Source organism: Chiloscyllium punctatum, chromosome 25, assembly GCF_047496795.1.
Source record: "Chiloscyllium punctatum isolate Juve2018m chromosome 25, sChiPun1.3, whole genome shotgun sequence".
In the NCBI taxonomy this organism is placed as follows: Eukaryota; Metazoa; Chordata; class Chondrichthyes; order Orectolobiformes; family Hemiscylliidae; genus Chiloscyllium; species Chiloscyllium punctatum.
In genome coordinates this window covers 16,795,904-16,818,817 of record NC_092763.1, presented here as the reverse complement: position 1 = coordinate 16,818,817, position 22,914 = coordinate 16,795,904, and the positions used below count along the sequence as shown (strand labels likewise).

General features: G+C 39.6%; 1 protein-coding gene across 2 annotated transcripts in view; it reads left to right on the top strand.

Annotated features, from left to right (window-relative positions):
- The window catches only part of brwd3 (bromodomain and WD repeat domain containing 3), a 107,170-nt gene that overhangs the window by 11,357 nt on the left and 72,899 nt on the right, over positions 1–22,914 (top strand). For both annotated transcript variants that reach the window (XR_011964079.1, XM_072594748.1), the window contains exons 9-16: positions 6,288–6,388; positions 11,444–11,514; positions 12,224–12,324; positions 13,802–13,842; positions 14,063–14,167; positions 17,108–17,261; positions 18,895–19,029; positions 20,188–20,316. Coding sequence is in view for 1 of the 2 variants with exons in the window: in XM_072594748.1 (XP_072450849.1) it covers positions 6,288–6,388; positions 11,444–11,514; positions 12,224–12,324; positions 13,802–13,842; positions 14,063–14,167; positions 17,108–17,261; positions 18,895–19,029; positions 20,188–20,316 (837 nt within the window). In the remaining variant the exon portion in view is untranslated. The remainder of the gene's footprint in view (positions 1–6,287; positions 6,389–11,443; positions 11,515–12,223; positions 12,325–13,801; positions 13,843–14,062; positions 14,168–17,107; positions 17,262–18,894; positions 19,030–20,187; positions 20,317–22,914) is intronic.

Sequence of the window (22,914 nt, the reverse complement as noted above, 5' to 3'; positions counted from 1 at the left end):
TTTTTCTGGGGTGGGGGAGTCCCGAACTAGAGGGTATAGATTTAGGGTGAGAGGAGAAACACTGAAAAGGGACCTAAGGGGTAACTTTTGCATGCAGAGAGTAATGGGTGTATGGAATGAGCTCCCCAGAGGAAGTTGTGGAGGCTGGTACAATTACAACATATAAAAGACATCTAGATGGGTATATGAATAGGAAGAGTTTGGAGGGTATGGGCAAAGTGCTGGCAAGTGGCACTAGCTAAATTTAGGATGTCTGGTTGGCATGGATGAGTTGGACCGTAGGATTTGTTTCTATGCTGTACATCTGACCGTAAGTGACTAGTTGCATTCTCTAGTCTTTTTCTATAGAATAAAGGGAAATGTATTTCTATCAACATAGAGAACTCCTTACAGAATGAGAGTGGGAAAGTAATAATGGGGAATCAAGAAATACCAGAGGAGTTGAATACATACTTTGCATCAGTGTTCAAGATAGAATGTTATTTAGTCATTTTGGAATGATAATCGGGGGAGGGGGCAAAAGGAGAGAAAATAAGTACAATGACCATCAGCAGAGGAAGAGGTGCTAGCGAAACTAATGGGGCTGAAGGCCAACAGGTTTCCTGGACCTGATGGGTTACATCTGGGGATCTTAAAGGACGTAATTATATAGATAGTAGATGCACTTGTAGTAATCTTCCAAGAACCCTACGATTATGGAAAAGTCTGAGGATTGGAAAGCTGCCAATATAATAAACAACTAACCTTAGATGATAAGCTTAAAATCTGTAATTGGGGGAAAATGTTACAGTCTATTATAAAAGATGTAATATTACTTAAAGATACTTTATACTGTCAAGCAGAGTCAGTATGGCTTCATGAAGTGGAAATAATGTCTGACAAATTTATTCAAATTCTTTGCAGAGGGTAGACAAGCAGGAAAACAGTAGATGTAATATGTTTTGCATTTTCAGAAGGTGTTTTTGATCAGTTGCTACACATTAGGCTACTTGATAAGAGCCCATGGTGTTGGAGGATAATGTTAACGTTGGTAAAGGATTGACTGACTAATATAAATCAGTTGTGATAAGGGGACAGTTTTAGGATGGCAACCAATGACAAGTGGTTGTGCTGGAGTCATAATTCTATTTAATACATATTAATGAATTAGGTGAAGAAAGTGTGCATTAGCCTAGCTTACAGATAATGCAAAACTAGGGATTGCAAGTGATAAGGATGATGAGTCTGCAGAGGGATATAGACAAGTTAAGAGGGTGGGCAAAACTTGGCAGATCGAATACAATTGGAAAAAGTGAGATTTTGCACTTCGGTAGGACAAGTAAGAGCTGAATGTTATTTAAATGGAGCAAGACAGCAGAAAGCTTACAGCACAGAGGGATTTGGCTGTACTGTTCCATAAATTGCAGTAAGTTGACATCAGTGTTCAGATCATAGTATAGAAGGCAAATGGAATGTTAACCTTTAATTCCAGGAAATAGAGTAGAAAGTAGGTGGCTTTGGTAAAACTATGCAAGGCACTGGTCACACCACAGCTAGGATACTATGCACTGTTTTTTGGCCCCTTATTTAAAGAAAGATATACTGCCATTGGAGGCAGTCCAGAGATGGTTCACTAGGCTGGTGTCAGGCATGGATGTACTGTCTGAGGAGGAAAGGTTGAGTAAGTCAGGCTGTACTAATTGGAGTTTACAAGAATGAGGTGTGAGCTGAAAATGTGTTGCTGGAAAAGCGAAGCAGGTCAGGCAGCATCCAAGGAGCAGGAGAATCGACGTTTCGGGCATGAGCCCTTCTTCAGGAATGAGGAAAGTGTGTCCAGCAGGCTAAGATAAAAGGTAGGGAGGAAGGACTTGGGGGAGGGGCATTGGAAATGCGATAGGTGGAAGGAGGTTAAGGTGAGGGTGATAGGCCGGAGTGTGGTGGGGGCGGAGAGGTCAGGAAGAAGATTTCAGGTTGGAAAGCCGGGGCTGAGTTTGAGGGATTTGACTGAGACAAGGTGGGGGGAGGGGAAATGAGGAAACTGGAGAAGTCTGAGTTCATCCCTTGTGGTTGGAGGGTTCCTAGGCGGAAGATGAGGCGCTCTTCCTCCAACCGTCGTGTTGCTATGGTCTGGCGATGGAGGAGTCCAAGGACCTGCATGTCCTTGGTGGAATGGGAGGAGGAGTTGAAGTGTTGAGCCACTGGGTGGTTGGGTTGGTTGGTCCGGGTGTCCCAGAGGTGTTCTCTGAAACGTTCCGCAAGTAGGCGGCCTGTCTCCCCGATATAGAGGAGGCCAGATCGGGTGCAGCAGATGCAAGATGATGTGTGTGGAGGTGCAGGTGAATTTGTGGTGAATATGGAAGTATCCCTTGGGGCCTTGGAGGGAAGTGAGGGGGGAGGTGTGGGCGCAAGTTTTGCATTTCTTGCGGTTGCAGGGGAAGGTGCCGGGAGTGGAGGTTGGGTTGGTGGGGGCTGTGGACCTGACGAGGGAGTCACGGAGGGAGTGGTCTTTTCGGAATGCTGATAGGGGAGGGAAGGGAAATATATCCCTGGTGGTGGGGTCTGTTTGGAGGTGGCGGAAATGACGGTGGATGATACACTGTACATGGAGGTTGGTGGGGTGGTAGGTGAGGACCAGTGGGGTTCTGTCCTGGTGGCGGTTGGAGGGGCGAGGCTGAAGAGCGGAGGAGCGGGTAGTGGAAGAGATGTGGTGGATGGCATTGTCGACCACGTCTGGGGGGAAATTGCGGTCCTTGAAGAAGGAGGCCATCTGGGTTGTATGCTTTTGGAACTGGTCCTCCTGGGAGCAGATGTGGTGGAGACGAAGAAATTGGGAATATGGGATGGCGTTTTTACAGGGGGCAGGGTGGGAGGAGGTGTAGTCTAGGTAGCTGTGGGAGTCGGTCGGTTTATAGTAAGTGTCCGTGTTGATTTGGTCGCCAGAGATAGAAATGGAGGGGTCTAGGAAGGGGAGGGAGGAGTCCAGGAAGGAGTCTGAGACGGTCCAGGTGAATTTGAGGTCGGGGTGGAAGGTGTTGGTAAAGTCGATGAACTGTTCAACCTCCTCGTGGGAGCACGAGGCAGCGCCGATACAGTCATCGATGTAGCGGAGGAAAAGGTGGGGGGTGGTGCCAGTGTAGCTGCATCTGCAGTCCTCACTTTCTCCTTGAAGAATGAGGTGTGACCTTATTGAAACATACATGCTTCTTGGGAGACTTAGCAGTATAGATACAGAAATACTGTTGTCCCCCTTTGTAGGGGACAATCTAGGATAGAGGGCATAATCTCAGAATAAAAGATTACAACTTTTATAATAGATGAGGAGGAATTTCTTTTGAGGGTAGTGAATCTGTGGAATATTTTACTGCCAAAGGGTGCCAAATCTGGGTCATTAAATGCTTTCAAGACTGAGAAAGCAATTTTTAATTGGTAAGGGTTATAGGGGAAAAGCAGGAAAGTTTTTATTGAATCACTTGTGGGATGTGAGCATCACAGGTTAACTAGGCCATTTCAGCAGGTAGTTTAGTGTCACTCACATTGCTGTGGGTCTGGAGTAACATGGAGGCCTGACCAGATGAAAATGACCGATTTCCTTCCCTGCAGAACATTAGTGAACGGAAATGGGTTTTTCTGACAACTGGCAATGGTTTCACAGTCATTAGATTTTTAATTCAAGATTTTTAAAAATATTGAATTCAAATTTCATCATCTGCCATGGCAGGAGAGGGGTGTAGATTTGAATCAGAATCCCCAGAACATTATCTGAGTTCCTGCATTAGTAGTCTAGCAATAATACCACGAGGTCTTCACTTCCCCTATTGAGTGTTGCTGACAATTATCAGATCAACCATGATCTCATTGGATGGCCGAAAATAGTTGATGACCTGAATGGCCTACTTCTGTTCCTTCATCTTTGGGTCTTGTGGTATTATCAGGCTTTTTCAGAATTGTGAACAAAGCTATTAAGTCTCCCAGAACCATCTTTTCTCGAAGAACAAACTATTCAAGTTTTTCTGGTCTCATCATGTAACTGACGTGTTTTACTCCGGTACCATTTTCCTTTGCAGTGGTACTCCTAAGTAACTAGTTCTCCAAATGAGGCCCAGCCAGAGCATTGTTAAAAGTTTTTAACATATGTTTTTTGCTCCTGTGCTCTGCCTCTGTTTACAAAACTAAGGATCTTATTTTCTTTTCATAATAGCCCTTTCACCTTATCCTGTCACCCTTCAAAGGTTTTTGCATCCACATCCAATGACCTCTCTTTAAAATTGGGCAATTTTTATTTTATAGTTTTTACCTTTCCTCATTCCCCTTATCAAAGTGCATCATTTCACACATCCCTACCTGAAATTTAATCTGCCATGTATCCAGTCATTACACCATTCTGTTTATATCCTGGAATTTTATTTTAACTATTGTTCTTTCCGTGTCCAAGTTTTATGTTGAAGGCACACTTTAGAACTGTGACCTTTTATGTCCTAGTCCAAGTTGATGGTGTGTGTGTGTGTGTATATATACAGCGATTCAAAGCTTAGGGAATGCCATTTCACGTTCCATCTGTTCTGAAAAATGTGTTCACGACCACCGTACTCTCTGTTGCTTAATTGGTTTTGTGTCCACACATCCATTTAATCATGTAGACTTCAAATTTCCTAACAAAGTCTATTGGGTGACACTGTACCAAAGTCATTCTTTACAGTGCAGTGGATATTTTCATGGACAATCTTCGTCGATCCTTTCCATTTTTATTGGAAAAGCTTAAGAATTAGTCACTCAGGTTTGTTAAAAACAAATTGTATCTATGTTGGTTGTAGTTTATTAAACATTGTTCTTTTAAGTGACAATAAGTTCTGTGCCACAGTGTTTACATGAGGCTGTGGGCTGTTGTCAGATTCATCTCCTCCATGTCCACAAAAAGATAGAAACATTTAGAATCCTTGCATCTCCTTATATCATTCCCCTGTCTAAGGAGGATGAGAAATCAGAGATTTTGCCATCTCCCCCTTTTATTTCCATCTGTAATCTATGGTGCAATATATTTAAACTGGTGTTTCAAATTTGATCATGACTAACCCTTTTCCTCTGAAGTATGTTTGTTTATTTTTAGTCTTTTTTTAATGAATATGGAGGCAAAGTATGTATTTACTATCTACTATCACATGCCTTCTTCCTCTATAAGATAACGTATAACTGTTGTTACTTCAGCCTACATTCCCTTTTGCCATTTTGTACAGGTTGCCAAAAAAACGTTTGGATCCCCTTTCATGCTGTGTGGCGAATCTTTTTTAGGCTTTCTTTGTCCCTCTTATTTTCTTTCTCCCTTTCCCTTGTACTTTCGTCTTTCCAATATAATTTGCTATCCAATTTGATCCTGTTGTAAGCTTTCTCTTTTGATTCACTTTAATCTGTCTTTAGTCATCAATGGACCTCGAACTTCAGCTGCCTTTTTCCCCATATGTCTAGACTGCGTTTGAACTATTTCCTCTTTGAGGGTGTCTTACTGCTCATTTACTGTTTTAACTCCAGTCTTTGATTCCAATTCACCTGGACCAAATTTCTCAAATGCCTGAAATTAGACTTCTTTGAGTTAAAACTTTTATTGATTGTTTTCCTCTCATCCTTTTCCGTAACAACTGTCAACTTGGTATTATAGTTATTGTTTCCCAATACTTTTTTGTAAAACAAGCTTTGCCTTTTCCCCTGGCTTCAGTAGAATAGGTTTTCCACGGCATGCTAATTTAATTGGCAATCTCTTAACGTAATAGGAGATTACACATCTTAAATTTATCTCTGGCAGTAATGCTGTGTTTTACATAGCTGTCACAATATGGGATTTGTATAACTACGTAAAAAAGCAGACTTGAGTAATAAATGCATGTTGTTTTTGTTAATGTGCACATAATAATAAATAGACTATAGGAGAGTGTGAACGGGTTAAATATTAGACCTGATTATTCTTAGCTAGGTTACGGTATAACTTGTGTCCTTTGCTAAATCCATTCTTCATGCCATGCCCGAGTAGTAAGGTTATATGTGCATAAGAGGCAACAAGCCTAATCTATTCTCATTGAACACCAGTTCACCTTTCCATACAGAGCCTAAGAAACCTAATCTATTTGGCTAATTTATGTGAGCATTTTTCTATGGTGCAATGGATTCATGGCTGACTAAAATGTTAGTGTTTGCAGGAGGTGAGATGGGAAATTAGAAGTCTCTCTCAAATTTTATAGATGATATGTATAGAATTTAACAAAAGTCTTTTTGTCCTGTTTTGTCTTACAAATGTAATATTCCATTTTCCTGTGATCCAGTTTTCTCCAGGTACCAGAGGAACAACACGGTATTTGACATCCACAGGAGCTGATGGGACCATCTGCTTTTGGCAGTGGAATACAGAGACCGTCAAATTTAAGTAGGTTTTTAGCAAACATATCTGATGCTGCTTTGTTAACATGAATTTGCTAGCTTTCATTCATTTAGTACTTTAGTGTGGTAATTTGTATGAAATACATTACTCTTTTTTTCAATAATCTTTTTAGTTCATACCTTTATCATTGGTCATTTGTGAATGTAACTCATTTGGTCTTGCTGAAACATAGCGACATGCTGTTGAAATTTCGTTTCTAAGCAACCTGTGTGGAGATGCTGTTATACACTTCTGGAGCAGATAGGATTTCAACCTATGCATTGCTGCTACCTCTGAACCACACTGTCACTAAGATGAGCCCTCCTGAAATGTATGATACACCCCTGAACAGATGGGACCTGAACTGATCTTTCTGACCAGAGATAGGGACATTACCACTGCAACCCATATTACATTTTGAAATTTTTTGTCGTACACTTGGACATGCAAAGAGTTCAAAATGAACAACAATTGATAACCAAGAGCTGATGGGCATTTATATTTGGATTTTCAGAAGGCTTTTGATAAGGCGATTGATTGGAAAAATTTAAAGCACATGGATGGGCAGTAAGATAGAGGATGGGTTAATAATTACTAACAAATAGAAAACAGAATAAGAAACAAAACAAAGTACTGTGGGTACTGGAAATCTGAAATAGGAATAAAGTGCTAGAGAAACTCAGCTGGTCTAGTAGTCTGTGGAGAGAGAAACAATTAATGTTTTGAGTCCAATAGGACTCCTTTTCGGTACAGAAAGGACCTAGAAAATAATGAGTTTAATGCTGTTGACAGAGGGGTGGGCAGCAAATTGAACAATTTTTGAGGTGCCCTGAGTAAAAGACAAAGAGTGATAATTTTGGTAAACGATTGATAACGATGTAAAATATGTGTGCTCAGAGTTTGAAAACATTAAATGGGCGAAAAGCTGGTGAATGAACAACAATGTGCAGTTGATAGTTTTGGAAGGGAGAACAAAAGAGCAGTATTATTTAAATGAGGGAAAGCTGAATATCAAAGGGACTTCTGCATGAAAGAGCATTCGCACACACAAGTGCAGCAGGTAACCAGGAAGGTGAATGGAATGTTAGCCCTTATTTCAGAGGTTGGAGTATTAAGAGTAGGGAAATTTTACTGCAATTATACAAGATGCTAATGAGGCCACATCTGGAATGTTGTGAGCACTTTTGGCCCCCTTATTTCAGGAAAGAATCATCATTTCATTGGAAGCAATTCAGAGAAGGTTCACAAGACTGATTTCTGGTATGCAGGGAGTATTTTGTAAGCACAGGTTGAATAGGTTGGGATTTCATCATTGAAGTTTCGAAGAATGAGGTGTGTTCTCATTTGAATTATATAGGATTCTTAAGGTGCTTAACCAGGTAAATGCTGAGATGTTTCCCCTTATGGGAGAGTAGAGGACTAGAGGACATAGTCTCAGAGGCACCAATTTAGACTCTGATGAGAAAGAGCCTCCTCTTAGGTTGTGAGACTTTGGAACTCCTTGACACAGAGCTGTGGAGGCAGAATCTTTATGTATTTAAGGCTGAGATAAATAGTTTCTTGGTCAGGGGGGCAATTGAGGGTTACAGAGAAAATGTAGAAAAATTGAAGTGAGGAATGTTTAGTCAGCCATGATCCAAGAATGATGCAAGATGACTGACTGACCAAACTGCCTACTCCTACTTCCTACTCTTCTGCTGAGAGCACAAACAAGGCATGGCTTGGGGTGATAGGGAATGTAAGAAGAGTGGAGGACAGTGATCATACTCTGAAGTTGGGGTACTCATCATTAACTCCTAGAGGCTACAAAGCGTCTAAGCAGAAAAATGAATTGGTGTTTCTCCAGTTTGCATTGAGCTGTACTGGAACACTTCTCGCAAGCAACCAATATAAATATTGGGATGGGAGCAAAGTGAGAGTGAGAACTGCAAACTGGAGATTAGAGTTGAAAGCATGTTGCTAGAAAAGCACAGCAGGTTAGGCAGCATCCGAGGAGAAGGAAAATCAACATTTTGGGCATAAGCCCTTCATCGGGACATCAAAGTGGTGTATTGACATGGCAAGAAAACGGAAGCCCAGGTTCAGTCCTATAGAGAGAGCAGAGATGTTTCACAAAGTAGTAACCAACTCAGAGTTTGGTCCTTTTTCAAAGTAAAGGAGACCATATCGTAAGTATTGAATACATTTACTGGCTTTGAGAGGGGCAGGTCATGCCTCTGAAGCCTTCATCTTTGAGGAGATGACAAGACACTTTGAAGGTACAGCAGTGGATGTGGTGTATATAGATTTTAGCAAGGCATTTGATAAGATTCCCCATGGTAGGCTCGTTCAGAAAGTAAGGAGGCTTGGGATACAGGGAAATTTGGCTGTCTGGATACAGAATTGCATGGCCCATAGAAGACTTAGGGAGTTGTGGGTGGTAGGTATTCAGTCTGGCGCTCTTGTGTTGTGGGACCTCTGCTCTTTGCGATTTTTATAAGTGACTTGGATGAGGAAGTGGAAGGGTGACACAAACTGGAAAAGTGTGAAGTCATTCATTTTGGAAGGTTGAATTTGAATGTAGATTACAGGGTTCAAGGCAGCATTCTTGGCTGTGTGAAGGAGCAGAGGGGTCTTGGAGTGCACATCCATAGATCCTTCAAAGTTGCCACCCAAGTTGATTGGGTTGTTAAGAAGGTGTACAGTGTGTTTGCCCTCTTTAGCAGAGGGGTTAAGTTTAAGAGCTGTGAGATTATGCTGCAGTTTTGTAAAGCTCTGGTTAGGCCGCACGTGGAATAGTGTGTTCAGTTCTGGTCACCACCTTATAGGAAGAAAATGGAAGCTTTTGAGAGGGTGCAGAGGAGATTTACCAGGATGCTGCGGACTAGATGATGTGCCTTATGAAGAAAGGTTAAGGGAACCTCTACTGTGCTGTACTGTTCTATGTTCTATACTGGATTGAAAGAAGTACACGTGAAATGCTGCTTCACCTGGAAGGTGTGACTGAGACAGTGGGTGCTGAGGAGAGAGGCAGTGAATGGGCAAGTATTACACCTTCTGTGATTGTATGGGAAGGTGCCATGGAGAGTGGTGGAGTGGATCAGGATGTCATGTTGGGAATAGTCATTACAGGATACTGAGTGGAGGAGAAGGGGGAAGATAACTTGCTGGAAGTGGTCGAAAGTGATCCTTTGAATGCAGAGGTCAGTGGGCACCCTACTGTTTGTTTGAGGAGGCAGTGGAAAGCACTGAGAGCAGAAGTGTGAGAGATTGATTGATGGCCCTGTCAACCATAGTGGGGGGAAAATCCTTTGTTGAGGAAAAAGGGGGACGTCTGAGGTACCTGACAGAAGGAGGCACCTTTGGAATAGATATTGAAGAAACTGAATAAAATGGAATGGAATTCTAGCAGGAGCCACACATTTGACATGAAAGTGAGATGTATTCAGGAAAAATAGTTCAAAATGAGAACCGGTGGAGACAAGTGGTCAATGAATGCGTTATGGTGACTTAGTAACAGTTTGAAACTGCTAACTTTACCTGTTGCTTCAGTACTTTGAGACATGATACTGTTCCAGGGCAATTTGGTTTGAAATCTAAAGGCAGCATCTGGTCTATCTGTAAGTTTGCTGATGGATATTTGGTCTGTTCAGAGAGTAATGCAACAGTCCTGCCAAGATGAAGCTACCAGTGCACAAGTATCTTTTGCAAGCGCCAGTTTTTCAATGTAGATTGTAGATGCTGGATTTACAGGTTGGAATGATGTTGCACAATTTTTGTGTGGAATTTAATTTTCAGTTTACCGACTCGTACGTAATGTGTTACCTCAATATTAATTTTAGATATGCATTGACATGTCATTTCCACAGCCAGATCACTAATGATAACATAATGTTAAGCATTTAAAAAGAGCATTTGTCAGTTTTCCCCCTCTTCAGGTGATTACTGCTGAGGGTAAAAACATGATTGTAGCCATTGAGCTCAAGCATTCTCCAATGTATATTTGTATGCTCTGGCAATGTTGCCAGATCTTCTGAGTTTCTCCAGCATTTGCAGTTTTGTTTCCATTTGTCCAATTGTTCTGGCTTCCTACATTTAAAGCTGATGGTTACTATACGCATCCGTAAGATCACGGGCAGCACGGTGGCTCAGTGGTTAGCACTGCTACCTCACAGCACCAGAAACCCACGTTTGATTCCAGCCTCTGGCAACTGTCTGTGTGGAGTTTGCACCTTCTCCCCATGTCTGCATGGGTGTCCTTTGGGTGCTCTGGTTTCCTCCCACAATCCAGAGATGTGCAGGTTAGGTGAATTGGCCATGCTAAATTGCCTGTAGTGTTCAGGGATATATAGGTTAGGTGCTTTATTCAGGGATAAATGTAGGGGAATGGGTCTGGGTGGCATACTCTTCGGAGGTTTGATGGACTTCTTGGGCTGAAGAGCCTGTTTCCACACAATAGGGATTCTAATTCAAATATTACACATCTCCAGTACTATTGTCAAACTATTAATTATTTTTAATCTTCACTGCAGTAAATGTCAAATAGCAGATCTTCTCTTTAACACTAATCAGAATCTTGGAAGGACAGAAATCAGTTCAGTGAGTCAAATTCTTGTTCAGCTTTGACTGAAATGACTAATGTACAAAAACTTCCACTCCCACATCTTCACTTGAACTTGCATCCAGCCTCTCCCTTCACTATCTGATTTTGTTTTGTTGCAAATTACTGCATTGCCACATCCTTTTGTGTGAGTATTTAAAATTAAAACAAATTGGTTTTCTTTATATCCTCTGCTTCATCTTCTTGATTGTATACTGCTAATGAAAGCAAAATGTCGCAACCATTTCTCCAAACCGTTAAGATGAAAAGGAAATTTTAGCTTGGAAGCCGGAAAAGCTTGTTACTCTTCACCAAATAGCCATTAATCTTTTATCTTCACCATTACAGGCAAATTGAGTCTTGTTTTAATGCTTCTTCTGAAAGACTGATGCTTTGTTATATCTGAAAGCATCGAAATTCTTGGTGTTAATATACTAATTCTTTGTATTTATTTTGGATTAAAGTTGTGTCTGTCTTCACAGTGAACATCCAGTGAAATTTGCAGATAGATCGAGACCAGGAAGTCAAATTTCTTGCTCCTCTTTCAGTTCTGGTAAGTATTCTTCCAACATCACAAAGAAAGAAGTATTATTTTAAACTGTTCCCACTCCATTTATTCTGCCAGTCCTTCATTTGCTCTCCTCGATCTGCCCTTTCCTAAATAAATACTTCAAATGATGTCAACTAGCTGTAATTAAAACAGTATTTCTTACCAAAGGTAAACTAAATTTAAACTTAAATTAAAACGTAAACATTTTACTGCGAATCTTAGTTATTTTTGAGTACACCCAGTCGTAAGCAATGCATTGCAGTTTTATGTATGTACCCTTCTTTATTTCACCAAATTTAACTTTGAAAGGTAATGTGTAGCATGGTTTTCAACTGTCATTTGTTTGTAGAAAGATCTGACCTGAGTTCAAATTTCGACCCTCCTGGATTTCCTTTGGCAAGCTATCTTAGCTGCCATGTACTGGAGCGAAAGTGAGATGAGACCTTTTACTGGAGAATATTATCATCAAATTGGGAGAAACTGCTGTTGAAGAAATAGTGATAAATTAAATGTATAGCAGCTTGTATTTTATGACTTTAGTGAGTTCAGAACAACAAGGAATTAGTATCATTTAAGTTTTAAAGAAGCGTTTTTAAAAAAAAGACCATGCAAATGTAATGTTTGACAGTATTATTTATAGGATTAGAATGGTAATTAGAAACTGTTTGGGCAACTATGCTTTAAGCATATTTTTTTAAAATTGCTGTTATAGGTGGGATGTTCGTAGCAACTGGCAGCACAGATCATGTGATTAGAGTTTATTACTTGGGTTCCGGCTCACCAGAAAAAATTTCTGAACTTGCATCACATACGGTAAGGTATTGAACATTGAAGTAATTTTTGTGTGTTATGATCAAATTTGTTTTACTGAGGCAGCTTAGAGAATGTTCTCACTGTCGTCTCTGCCGTTTGTTTAAGAAATAATGTGCATGTAGTTAAAATCTTTTTTAAAATGAAATTCAGAAATAATTTAAAAGCGATTGTCTTTGATAGTGAGAGTTGTCTTTGAATTGACTGTGCCAGAATGTATAGATATTGCAGTGGACAGGAGAATCTGTTTCTCAAAGTTTGCACCTCTTTTCAGCTCAGTTTCTCCTTTGCGTCATGTTATTGATTAATTTTGACTTTCTGCATTGTTAAGCAGTCATGTTAAGTTTTAGTATGTGTTATGCCTTTGAGAGAAGTGTGAAACTGTCTTCTAAAGAACTACTGTACACTGCATAAAGCTAGAACTTTTGAGCCTTTCTAAAGTCTGTGCTCAATTTATGTAAACAAGACCGTCCTGTTCCAAAATAGTTCCTCAGTGTAGTGATGATGTATTTGGACTGAATTTTAAGTCTTCGATTGGGACCTTTTTCAGATCCTGATGCTTGTTAGCACCCAAGCCCTGTTGCAGCTTTTGATCAGCTGACCAATTCATGGGTAGGATGAGCACTTATCACATAAGGATGATGGGCAGGCTGTCTCGCCTGGAGGGCCAGTTGAAGTCTTGTCAGCAATGACAGATCAGAAGTCAGTCTGTCACAGGTGCAATCTACAAATATTGCTAGGTTAGAAAGGAACATCTGAATTTTGTAAGAGTAAAAATAAATCTCATTACAACTGCTGGGCCATTTTTGAAGGAGACTGCATCCACAGAGTGACCTTTGGCTGCATTGGTGTCTGCAATGTGTCTTCAAAAGTTTCTTTTAAGATCATTAATTGAGTAACTTCCATTACCCAATTCCAGCCATTTACTTCTAAAATGACCTGGAGAAGAGAACATTCCAACAAACTGACAAATTGGAGTTGCTGAGAAATTGCAAGCCTATTTGTCCTAACTCCTGCCTTGGGTATTACTTTTTAGAAAAAAATGTTAACTTCCTGCTGATTTTAATCATATGTTACTTTTTGTTTGTTTTTCAAGTTAGTGGTTATGTTTCCCCCTATATATTGAAGTCACATCTCAAACTTATGAAAATACTGTTGTGACCTTATCCCATCAAACAGTAGTAAAAAATAAATGTCTGAGGCACACAGCAGTCATATTGACCAATGAATGAAATATGTGCTGTCATTGTGCACTTTTGAAAATGTACACATGCAACACTGCATAACTGCAGGCATAGTTTAAATAGCGGCACTTTTAGAATGATTTGGGGATGATGTCTCTTACGATGTGCCATATGTTTAAGCTGAGTCAGAATCTAGCATTCATTATAATTTTTACTGACATTTTTCCTGTACTAATGCATAACTGAATTGACTCATGGAAAATACCAAATTTTGTTTTTCTTTTGATCTCCTTCAGGATAAAGTGATTGCTATCCAGTTTTGCAACAATAGTCAGAGGTATGTTTTTATGCCTTTCTGATAGTGGGTGCATTTTAATTTTCTGCTTTTGAGACAATGTTTGCAATCAATCAGTAATTTTAAAATTATCCAGCTTATGATAAAATGTGTTACAAACATTAAAATGAAAGTAGCTGGCCTTATGTTTCTGTATTTGTAAAAATTAACTAACAAATATTTAACCAATGTTCGTTCTTTCTTTCTTTCCAACTGTGGACAGTTTGAGATTTGTTAGTGGTAGCCGTGATGGGACAGCTAGAATCTGGCAGTACCAGCACCAAGAATGGAAAAGTACTATTCTGGATATGTTTATGAAATTACCAGGGTAAGTTATCACAGGTTCATCTACCGAGTATTTTCTATCAAAGTTTAACATAAAGGTGTTCTTGTTATCGCCACCATAGAGAATATAAAGCTAACTGTTTCATATGATTTTCTGCTTTGGGCATTTAAAAACCCTATTCTAGGACCTATGTAGCAAAAGTATTGTTCAACCGTTGACAGTATTACATGTTTTTGCAGTGGTCAAAACTACTACAAGAGTTAATCTAGATTTTGTCAGCTGATTTTAGTATTTGTAACCCTTTTGTCTACAGTAATCGCAAATATGGGCCAATTTTGCAGAATACAGAAATACAACAAACTTTGATTTAATTGACACCTTTATCAACCTGCGCGCTTCAATAGAGCAGCAAAAGTCATGTACCTCAAATACCGCAGTCTACCATAATGTCAGAGTACTTAGGCTGTAAATGAAGTATAACAGTGATGTGTATACCCCTGAATTATGTTTCTATTACTTAGTGTGTTGTTCCATTGATTTTCCAGGGGTGTGTTGATGTTTTTACATGGATGTTTTTTGAGGGATGTTGATTTCTTGAGACTTCACTTGGTCAGGGTTTATTGCAGTCTAGATTATCCAGAATATTTGATGAACTGGCACGCCCCTGGTGCTATAGATGCCAGCTAATAAAATGTTTGCTGTAGATACAATTTATGTTACACTCATCAATGAGATTGCCTTTATACAGTATTAGTATGTCAGGAACATTAACATTATTATTTATTAGAATGGTATTTATTGGCAACTTATTTTAAATTCTGTGCCAAGGCAGACGGGACAAATCTCAGACCTACATCCATAACTGATTTCCACTTTGTGTGCTGTTTTCTTTCCTCTTGTCTGGTGAAAACTAAATGTTGTCCATTGAGAAATTATTTTCCTTACTGTTTGGATTTTACTTTTAAGATCTTCAGCAACACATTGATTATTGACAAGCTGCATCCCAAAATAATAAAAATCAAGATTTGCTGCATCATATTCGTGACCCCAATAAATCTCTGGAAGAAACACTTGTGTATGAAGGTCTATGATTTATATTGTTTTGAATGTCGTTGAAAAGCTTGCCTTGAATCATCTTTAGAATACACTCATTCTCCTAATGAAAGTTCAAAGGTCATGGGTATGTGTTCTGCTCAACATTTTAAGAAATTGACGTAATATTATAGAGAAATGGAGTGCTGAGTGATTCTGCCTCTGTGTGGTGATAGTTTTAAGTGAAAACTGCAGCCTCGAGTGGAAGTAAAATATTCGAAGGCATTATTTGAAGGCAACCATGGGAACTTTCTTGAATTTCTGACCATCACTTATTCCTCTGAGCAATAACAATCTTGGAAGAGATTTGCATTTTCAGAACCTTTTGTGTGGGCAAACTTTGTTAGCCTTGGTAGCCTGCCAAACACTTGGGATTACCATCGTTGACTATGAAACATTCTGGAATGCCCTGAAGATGTCAAAAGTGCTATATGAATGTGGATTTGGTCTTTTTATTATTTTCTTAAACACTGGTTGTTCATCTCTTTAACTTGAGAAACTATTGACATGCATCAACAGCCTTTTGTAAAAGGCATATCTTCACTTGACTAAGCTTCAAACATGATCAGTTAGTAAATGAATTACTTTGATTATTATTCTGCATATTCAGACAGTTTTGTACATGAAAACTTGCATGAAAAGATTGTACATTACCAAAATTTCTATCCACCAAATGAAATGTTGTATCCTACAGTGCTAAGATGATCATGGGATTGTTTGAGGACAGAAAGAGGTCACTTAGCCTTTTGAGTCTGTACTGTCTCTCCAAAAAGCTTCTGTGTGTCATTCTCCTGCCTTTCCTCTGTAAATCACTTGAATGCCTTGATCAAAACTGCTTCCACTGGTCTTGGGCAGAGTATTCCAGTCCCTAACTACCTGCTTCTTTTACTGATCACTTCCCTTGTTCCCTCTTGTTCTTATCTTTTTTTGGATGGAAACATTTTCTCCATATTCATTCTCCCCAATCCTCTTTATTATTTTGAATATTTCAATCAGATATCCTCTTTGCTTTATCTGCTCCAAAAAAGCAGTTGCAGCCTTTCCAATCTGTCTTTACAATTGAAATTTTGCATTTCTGGAACCATTTCCATAAATCTCTTTTGCATTCAATATTTGATATTTTCATACCTTTATGTAAAGTGCACTGCCCAGATCTGGAGTCAGTACTTCAGAGTCTGAGCTAAACTGTTATAGGTTGAGCATGTCTTCCTTGCTTTTGGCCTTTGTCCAAGGATACTGTATGCTTTATCAACTGTTCTGTCAACCTGACAAAGAGCTTATGCCTAAAACATTGACCCTCCTGCTCCTAGAATGCTGCCTGACTTGCAATGCTTTGCCAGGGCGACACTTTTCAACTTATTTTTCTCTCTGTCAACCTATCTGTCACCTTTTTTAATGACACATGCACTGAGATCATAAGGTACCCATTTGACCCTTTGAGTAGCACAAATCCTCTGAAAACCCCCAGTTCCCTACTCTACCCCACCCCAAAACCCACATTTACCATGGCAAATTTTCCTAGCCTCCATATCACTGGACTCTATGGGACAATTTAGCATATCTACTGTACTTAACCTGCACATCTTTGGACTGTGAAAGGAAACAAAAGTCTCCCGTGGAAACCCACCCAGACACTAGGCGAACACGCAAACTTCAGACAGTCCTATGGCTGGATTTCAATCTGGGTCCTTAGTGCAATGAGGCAGCGGTGCTGACTATTGAGCCACCTCTGCTCCTGCAAGAGTTGTGCACTTTATAGTTGATTTTCATTATAAAAGTATGTGATATTTGCTTTCATTCTGTAGTCTATTTATATTCTTCTGCATCGTGGTTAAATGAGATAATGTCAGTGTGGTGTGGATATCTAATTTTTGTTCTTCCTTGTGTTAGAAATAATCCACTTCCTACAGAGGACAAAGTCAGTAAGCTGAAAGTAACTATGGTAGCATGGGATCGCTCTGACCACAAAGTCATCACAGCAGTGAACAACTTCCATTTGAAAGTGTGGAACTCCTACACTGGACAGCTGCTTCATGTTCTTTCCGTAAGTAAACTAACAAGTATTGTAAATTACATACATGATTCAATAAGATGTTGTTCATGTTGTCAGCTGTCTCTTGATTCAGGCACAGTGTCCACTCTAGGTTGCTAGTTTCTGCCATAGGTCTTCATATGACTGAACTGGCTAGTTCTTGACCTTTACTCATGTGGCTATGACCTCCTGTGAGGTAGTGGGATTATATAAAGTGAAGGTTTTGCTTTCTGTTTCCCCTTCTACCATTGCTGTTTTATCATCAAAATGTTTGGACTTAGGAAGATATGGCTTGATGGGCACATCACTGCTTTGACAAATGCCTCTCAGTCATTTGTGCCAATGTTGCTCTGCTTCAAAAATAGATTCTGAATGGCTTTGTGATTTTGTCCATGTCCTTCCTGGAAGACTAGCCACATAAATTGAGTAAACAAGGCCTGGCATAAGGACATGTTTTCCAGCAATACAGATATGTTGTCCTGTCCATCATAGTTAATTCTGTAGCAGTTTTGGCTGAGTGCTTGCAGAGCTGACTTCAAGCTAAATGGGAGAGCCATCAGTTTGGAAAATATAATTAGTATTACTGGGGAATTTCTCTAATACTCTTCTGTGCTGTTTTTGCAGTCCAGATCTTACAGTAGCGTGATAATAATGACTGCCCTTTACACCAGGAATTTTGTTGACTTGCATAGATCTTTGTTGTCAAAGCACTCACTACCATAGTTTGTAAAAGCTGAGTTGCCACATTTGCTTTAGTGTTGGATCTCCTTGAGTGGTGGCGTTTGGAGAGAGGTGATTTTCAAAGCATTGAAAGTGCACAATATATTTGAGAGTAACTTTTGCAACATTTACAGGGGATGTAATTTTTGATTGACCAAATCTGAATCAATGAGTTTTGTTTGCTGAAGTGTGAGTTTCTTGCATGTAGCGTTGAAGGGAGCAAAAATGGCTTGCAAGTCTGATGCTTGAATATCTTAAATTACTTCTTGAGGCTGCGAAAATCCTGCCTGAGACTGTCTTATACAATTGTCTCAACCTGAAGTCTGAGAGGGGAGTTCTTTTTCATCCTGCATACTTCAGAGGAAGGCTTGATGCGAGCAAAGGCCTAACAGGATTGAAGACCTTTGCTTGAATGCCATCAGGGCCCACAGACTGTGGTGTTTTTCATCTGTTTGAATGATTATTACTTGTAAGTCATTGAAAAAGGAAACCTATTTTTGATATTTGTGTTTTGCTGTGGTATCATCCTGGTACTGAGGGCAGACTCCATATTGCACCTAAAATTCCAGTGTCTGATTGGACTGGTGGCAAAGTAAAATACGTTGAATTGTCCATGATTTATTTCACCAACTTTAAATGTAAGCCTGAAAGATGATGGTGAAATCTGTTCCATTCCCAAATGTACATAGTCATGGCAGTATATATTGTAATTGCAGTGACATAATGGTATAAGTTAAATAGAAATGTACACATCTGTGTTTTTCTCTACAGATACTGCCAGACCTGCTCAGTTTCTCTAGTGTGTTCAGTTTTAATTTTTAGCATCCTCAACATTTTAATTTTAATTCTGTAACTTGGATTTTTTTAAATGTCAGTGATGTTTAAATGTGGAAGTCTTTATAACTCTGACTTTTTTTTCCTATAGGGTCATGATGATGAAGTTTTTGTTTTGGAAGCTCATCCGTTTGATTCCAGGATTATGTTATCTGCTGGGCATGACGGCAACATATTCATCTGGGACCTTTCAAAAGGTGCCAAACTTCGGAACTTTTTTAACATGGTAAGCATTTTGTTTGGTCTGTAGGTGAAGCCTTGTTTAAATATGTAGCTATGCCATTATTACCCTTCTCTTATACCCTGGTAGTGCAGAACTTGAGCACTGCTGAAAAAGTAAACACATCTTGTCAATGTTTTCGTCTTAGACTGATTAGAATTTGCAAGAATATCAATGCAGTGGGGAGAGCATATTTATGCTGTATGAGAAGAGTGAAATGATTGGCTAGTTGACTCTGACTGATAGGAGTGTTACCATAGGGAATGTTTCAGTTAGATGATGACTGGTTGTTAGCTGCCAAGCTTTATTTAAACTGAATAGCCGAGTTGACTCTAATAAGGACTTTGCCTTAGAGCATGGTTTATTTCCCAAGGCAATGCCTCTAAATGTCCGAGAGCATTTGTCAAGCAATCGGGATGCTCTTTTCATTTAAGTATGAACAGGTTATTCCCAATACTTTGGTATTCATGTGAATTGCCCTGATGAGTGCAAGCCACGCAAGTTCGATAAAACGTCACTTTTCTTTCCAGCAATATGAAGGTATTAATTTTCTTAAATAAAATTTCTAACCAAACACAATTTATAATAGAGCCTTTACATCTAACTGTCAATCATTGTTGGAATTGAAAAAAACAATATCTCATTGATTCACTTGTTTGCTTTTAAAATATCTATTTTACAATGTTTCTGTAAGTGTCATTGAAAAGAGACCTTTTATGGAAGCTTTTTATGTTACATTTGTCAGGGCAAGTGACAAATTTCAAATAATGCAAATTTATACCACAGGAGAAAAGGATGATTGATCATTTGAAAAATAGGAGCACCAAAGCAATCTATTTATGTTTTGAGTCTTTACCAGAGTGTTTGAGGACCCCCATGGTCACCTGTTGCTTTCTCCATGGGATAATTGTCAGTTAAAGTAGTGTAAATGTGATTGTTTGAAATTTGGGTTTCTTGCATTTGTCCTGATGGAAGAGAAAATGTTTCAGCAACATATCCCTTGTATAACAGTATTTTAGTTCGGTGTTACCAAATGGCTGTGTAAAACATGCACAGTTTTACCAGTAGATTGTCAGGGCTTGTTGGATCTATCATGGGAGTAAGATGCAAAACATTGTTTAATCTGTCAGTGTAACCAAAAGGGCTTTTATTTATTTTCTACAGATTGAAGGTCAGGGTCATGGTGCTGTGTTTGATTGTAAATTCTCTGCAGATGGGCAGCACTTCGCATGCACTGACTCTCATGGACATTTACTGATCTTTGGATTTGGCTGCAGTAAATTGTATGAAAAGGTAGGTATGAGTGTTTGTATTCTGGAAAATACATTTTCCTATACAGGAATGACCTGTACAGGTTTTGATATGAACCTGAATGAATAAGGACCTATAGTGAACAGTTTTTTTTCATTGTGCATGCCCCATGAATGAATAATGTTGGGTGGACTAGGATATATTGTCAGTCCCTAGTTGCCCTTGAGAGGTTGGTGCACTGTTACATTGAGCTCCTGCAGTCCATTTGGTGGAAATAGACATGCATTGCCATTAGGGCAGAAGTTCCAGGATTTTGATCCAGTGCCTGTGAAGAAATTACAATATCTTTCCAAGTTAGGATGTTGAGAAACTTGGAAGAGAACTTGCAGATAGTTCTGTTCCCATCTGTCTGCAGTTTTTGTCTTTCTAGATGGGAATGGTCATGGGTTTTGAAGGTACTGTCTGAGGAGCCTTGCTTTAATTTCAGCTGTGAATATTATAGGTAGTATACATTGATACTAAACATCAACGGTAGAAGGTGTGAATATTTGTGGTTGTGGTGCAAGTCAAGCAGGCTGCTTTGTCTAGGATGATGTCAAGCATATTGAGTGTTGTTGGAGCTGTACTCATCCAGATAATTGAGTATGCCATGCAACACTTGGCTTATACGTTGTAGATATTGGGCAGGGTTGGCGAGTCAACATGTGAGTCATTCACTGCAGGATTCCTAGCTCTTGACCTGCTCTTGCAGCCACTATATTAATATGGCCGATTAAGTTCAGTTTCAGGTTAATGCTAAACCCCAGCAGGTTGATGGTGGAGAATTTGGTGGTAGTAATGCCATTGAATATCAAGGAATGATGGCTAGGTTCATTCTTTGGCGTAGGTCTTTGCCTGGCACTTCTGTGGCACAAAAGTTGGTTGCTGCTTATTAGCCAAAACCTGGATATTGTCCAGGTCATGTTGTATTTGGGCATGGAATGCTTCAGTATCTGCACTTAACATTGTGCAGTCATCAGTGGACATCTTAATTCTGACGTTATGGAGTGAAGGTCATTGTTGGAACAGCTGAAAATGGTTCGGTAAAGAATGCTACTGTGAGGAACTCTCCTGCAGTGATGTCCTGGAGCTGAAATGACTGACTTCTAACCACTACATTCATCTTCCGTTTGTGCTAGGTTTGACTCCAGCTAACAGAGTTCTCCAATGGTGCTCTTCACCTTCCTAACTGGAACAATCTCCTTAATTTCCTGCTGGAGTGGCAAATCTCAATATTATAAATGGGAAAATGTTCAACCAGGGTTGCTTGCAGTGCAGAGTGAAAACCACTCCATCCATTCTTATTGAGCTGTGGTACACAATGGTGCTTTCATGTGAGGACATGAAGGCTGAACTCTCAAACAATAGCAGTGTGTTGAGAGAGATGTATAAGAGAATGGGTTTTTAGGCTAAAGAACAAAAAAAAAACTATCTCTTAGCCTGCCCCTTGACTGGATGATATGAATTATTTCTTGTACCTTGTGAGCCTTTTGTTCAATTAGAGTAGACATTAATGATAAATACAACATCACCTCCAGTGTGCTAATGTTGCCTTTGGCCATCTGTTTTGACAAAAAGTTCAAACCTGATGCCAAACTTGTTTACAAGGCGGTTGTGCTGTCTGCCCTTCTGTATACATTGAGACTGTGAGAATGTACACCAGACATTTCAGATCCCTAGAGAAATGTTACGAGTGATGTCTCCGCAAAGCACAGCAAATCCAATGGCAAGTTAGGAGCTCCAAAATAGTTGTCTTCCCCTGGGGCTAACAGCTACACAATGAGACATTTGTTACATTCATTTAGTTGTATTGGGCAGGCCACATTGTTGCATTAAGAACAGAAATTGCTGAAGAAATTCAACAGATCTGGCAGCACTGATGGAGAGAAATCAGTCAGCATTTGAGGTCAAGTAACTTTTTTTCTTCAAAAGTAATGGTAGCTAGGAAAAGGTATATCTGCTGAAGGTAAGGTGGGGTAACAGGGAGGGAGCAATAGCTGGCAGAGAGAGAGAGCGAGAGAGTGTGTTGTTTTTTTGGCTGTTCATCACTTCAGCATACACAGTTCTGGAGTGGAAGAAAGTCATTCTTGATCCTGAGAGACTGGTTGAGGAACTGACTAGGAAACATATTGCTGCTGCTTTGCTCAATAAAAGTCCTGGAGCTCAGTCCCTAATGGCAAATTGGGAGCACTTTCAGCCTGTGGATTGAAGTAGTTCAAGGAGACAGTTAACCACATCTGTGTTAACTGCTAACCTTGCCAACAATACCTGCATCTTGTGAATGAATTTTTTTTAAAAAGCTGCTTAAACTTTGGGACTGTCAAGGAAGCTCTAAGGCTATCCTTTTTAGCTTAGCTGATCATAACCTATGACGTTGGTCATGGTTCCCCCAGATGAGGGAGAGGGAAATAGTCAGGATTTATTTCCCAAAGAATTATTCATTTTAGTTTTCCTGTTGGAAATTTTGGTTGTGTATATGAAATGAGAACATGATCATATCTGAATGGTAGCTGCCTACCGTTTTAACATTTTTTTGGGTCCTAAACTTAATTCATATGAGAATGTCAGATGTTTGCTGCTGTGACCTGGAGGCACCTCTGC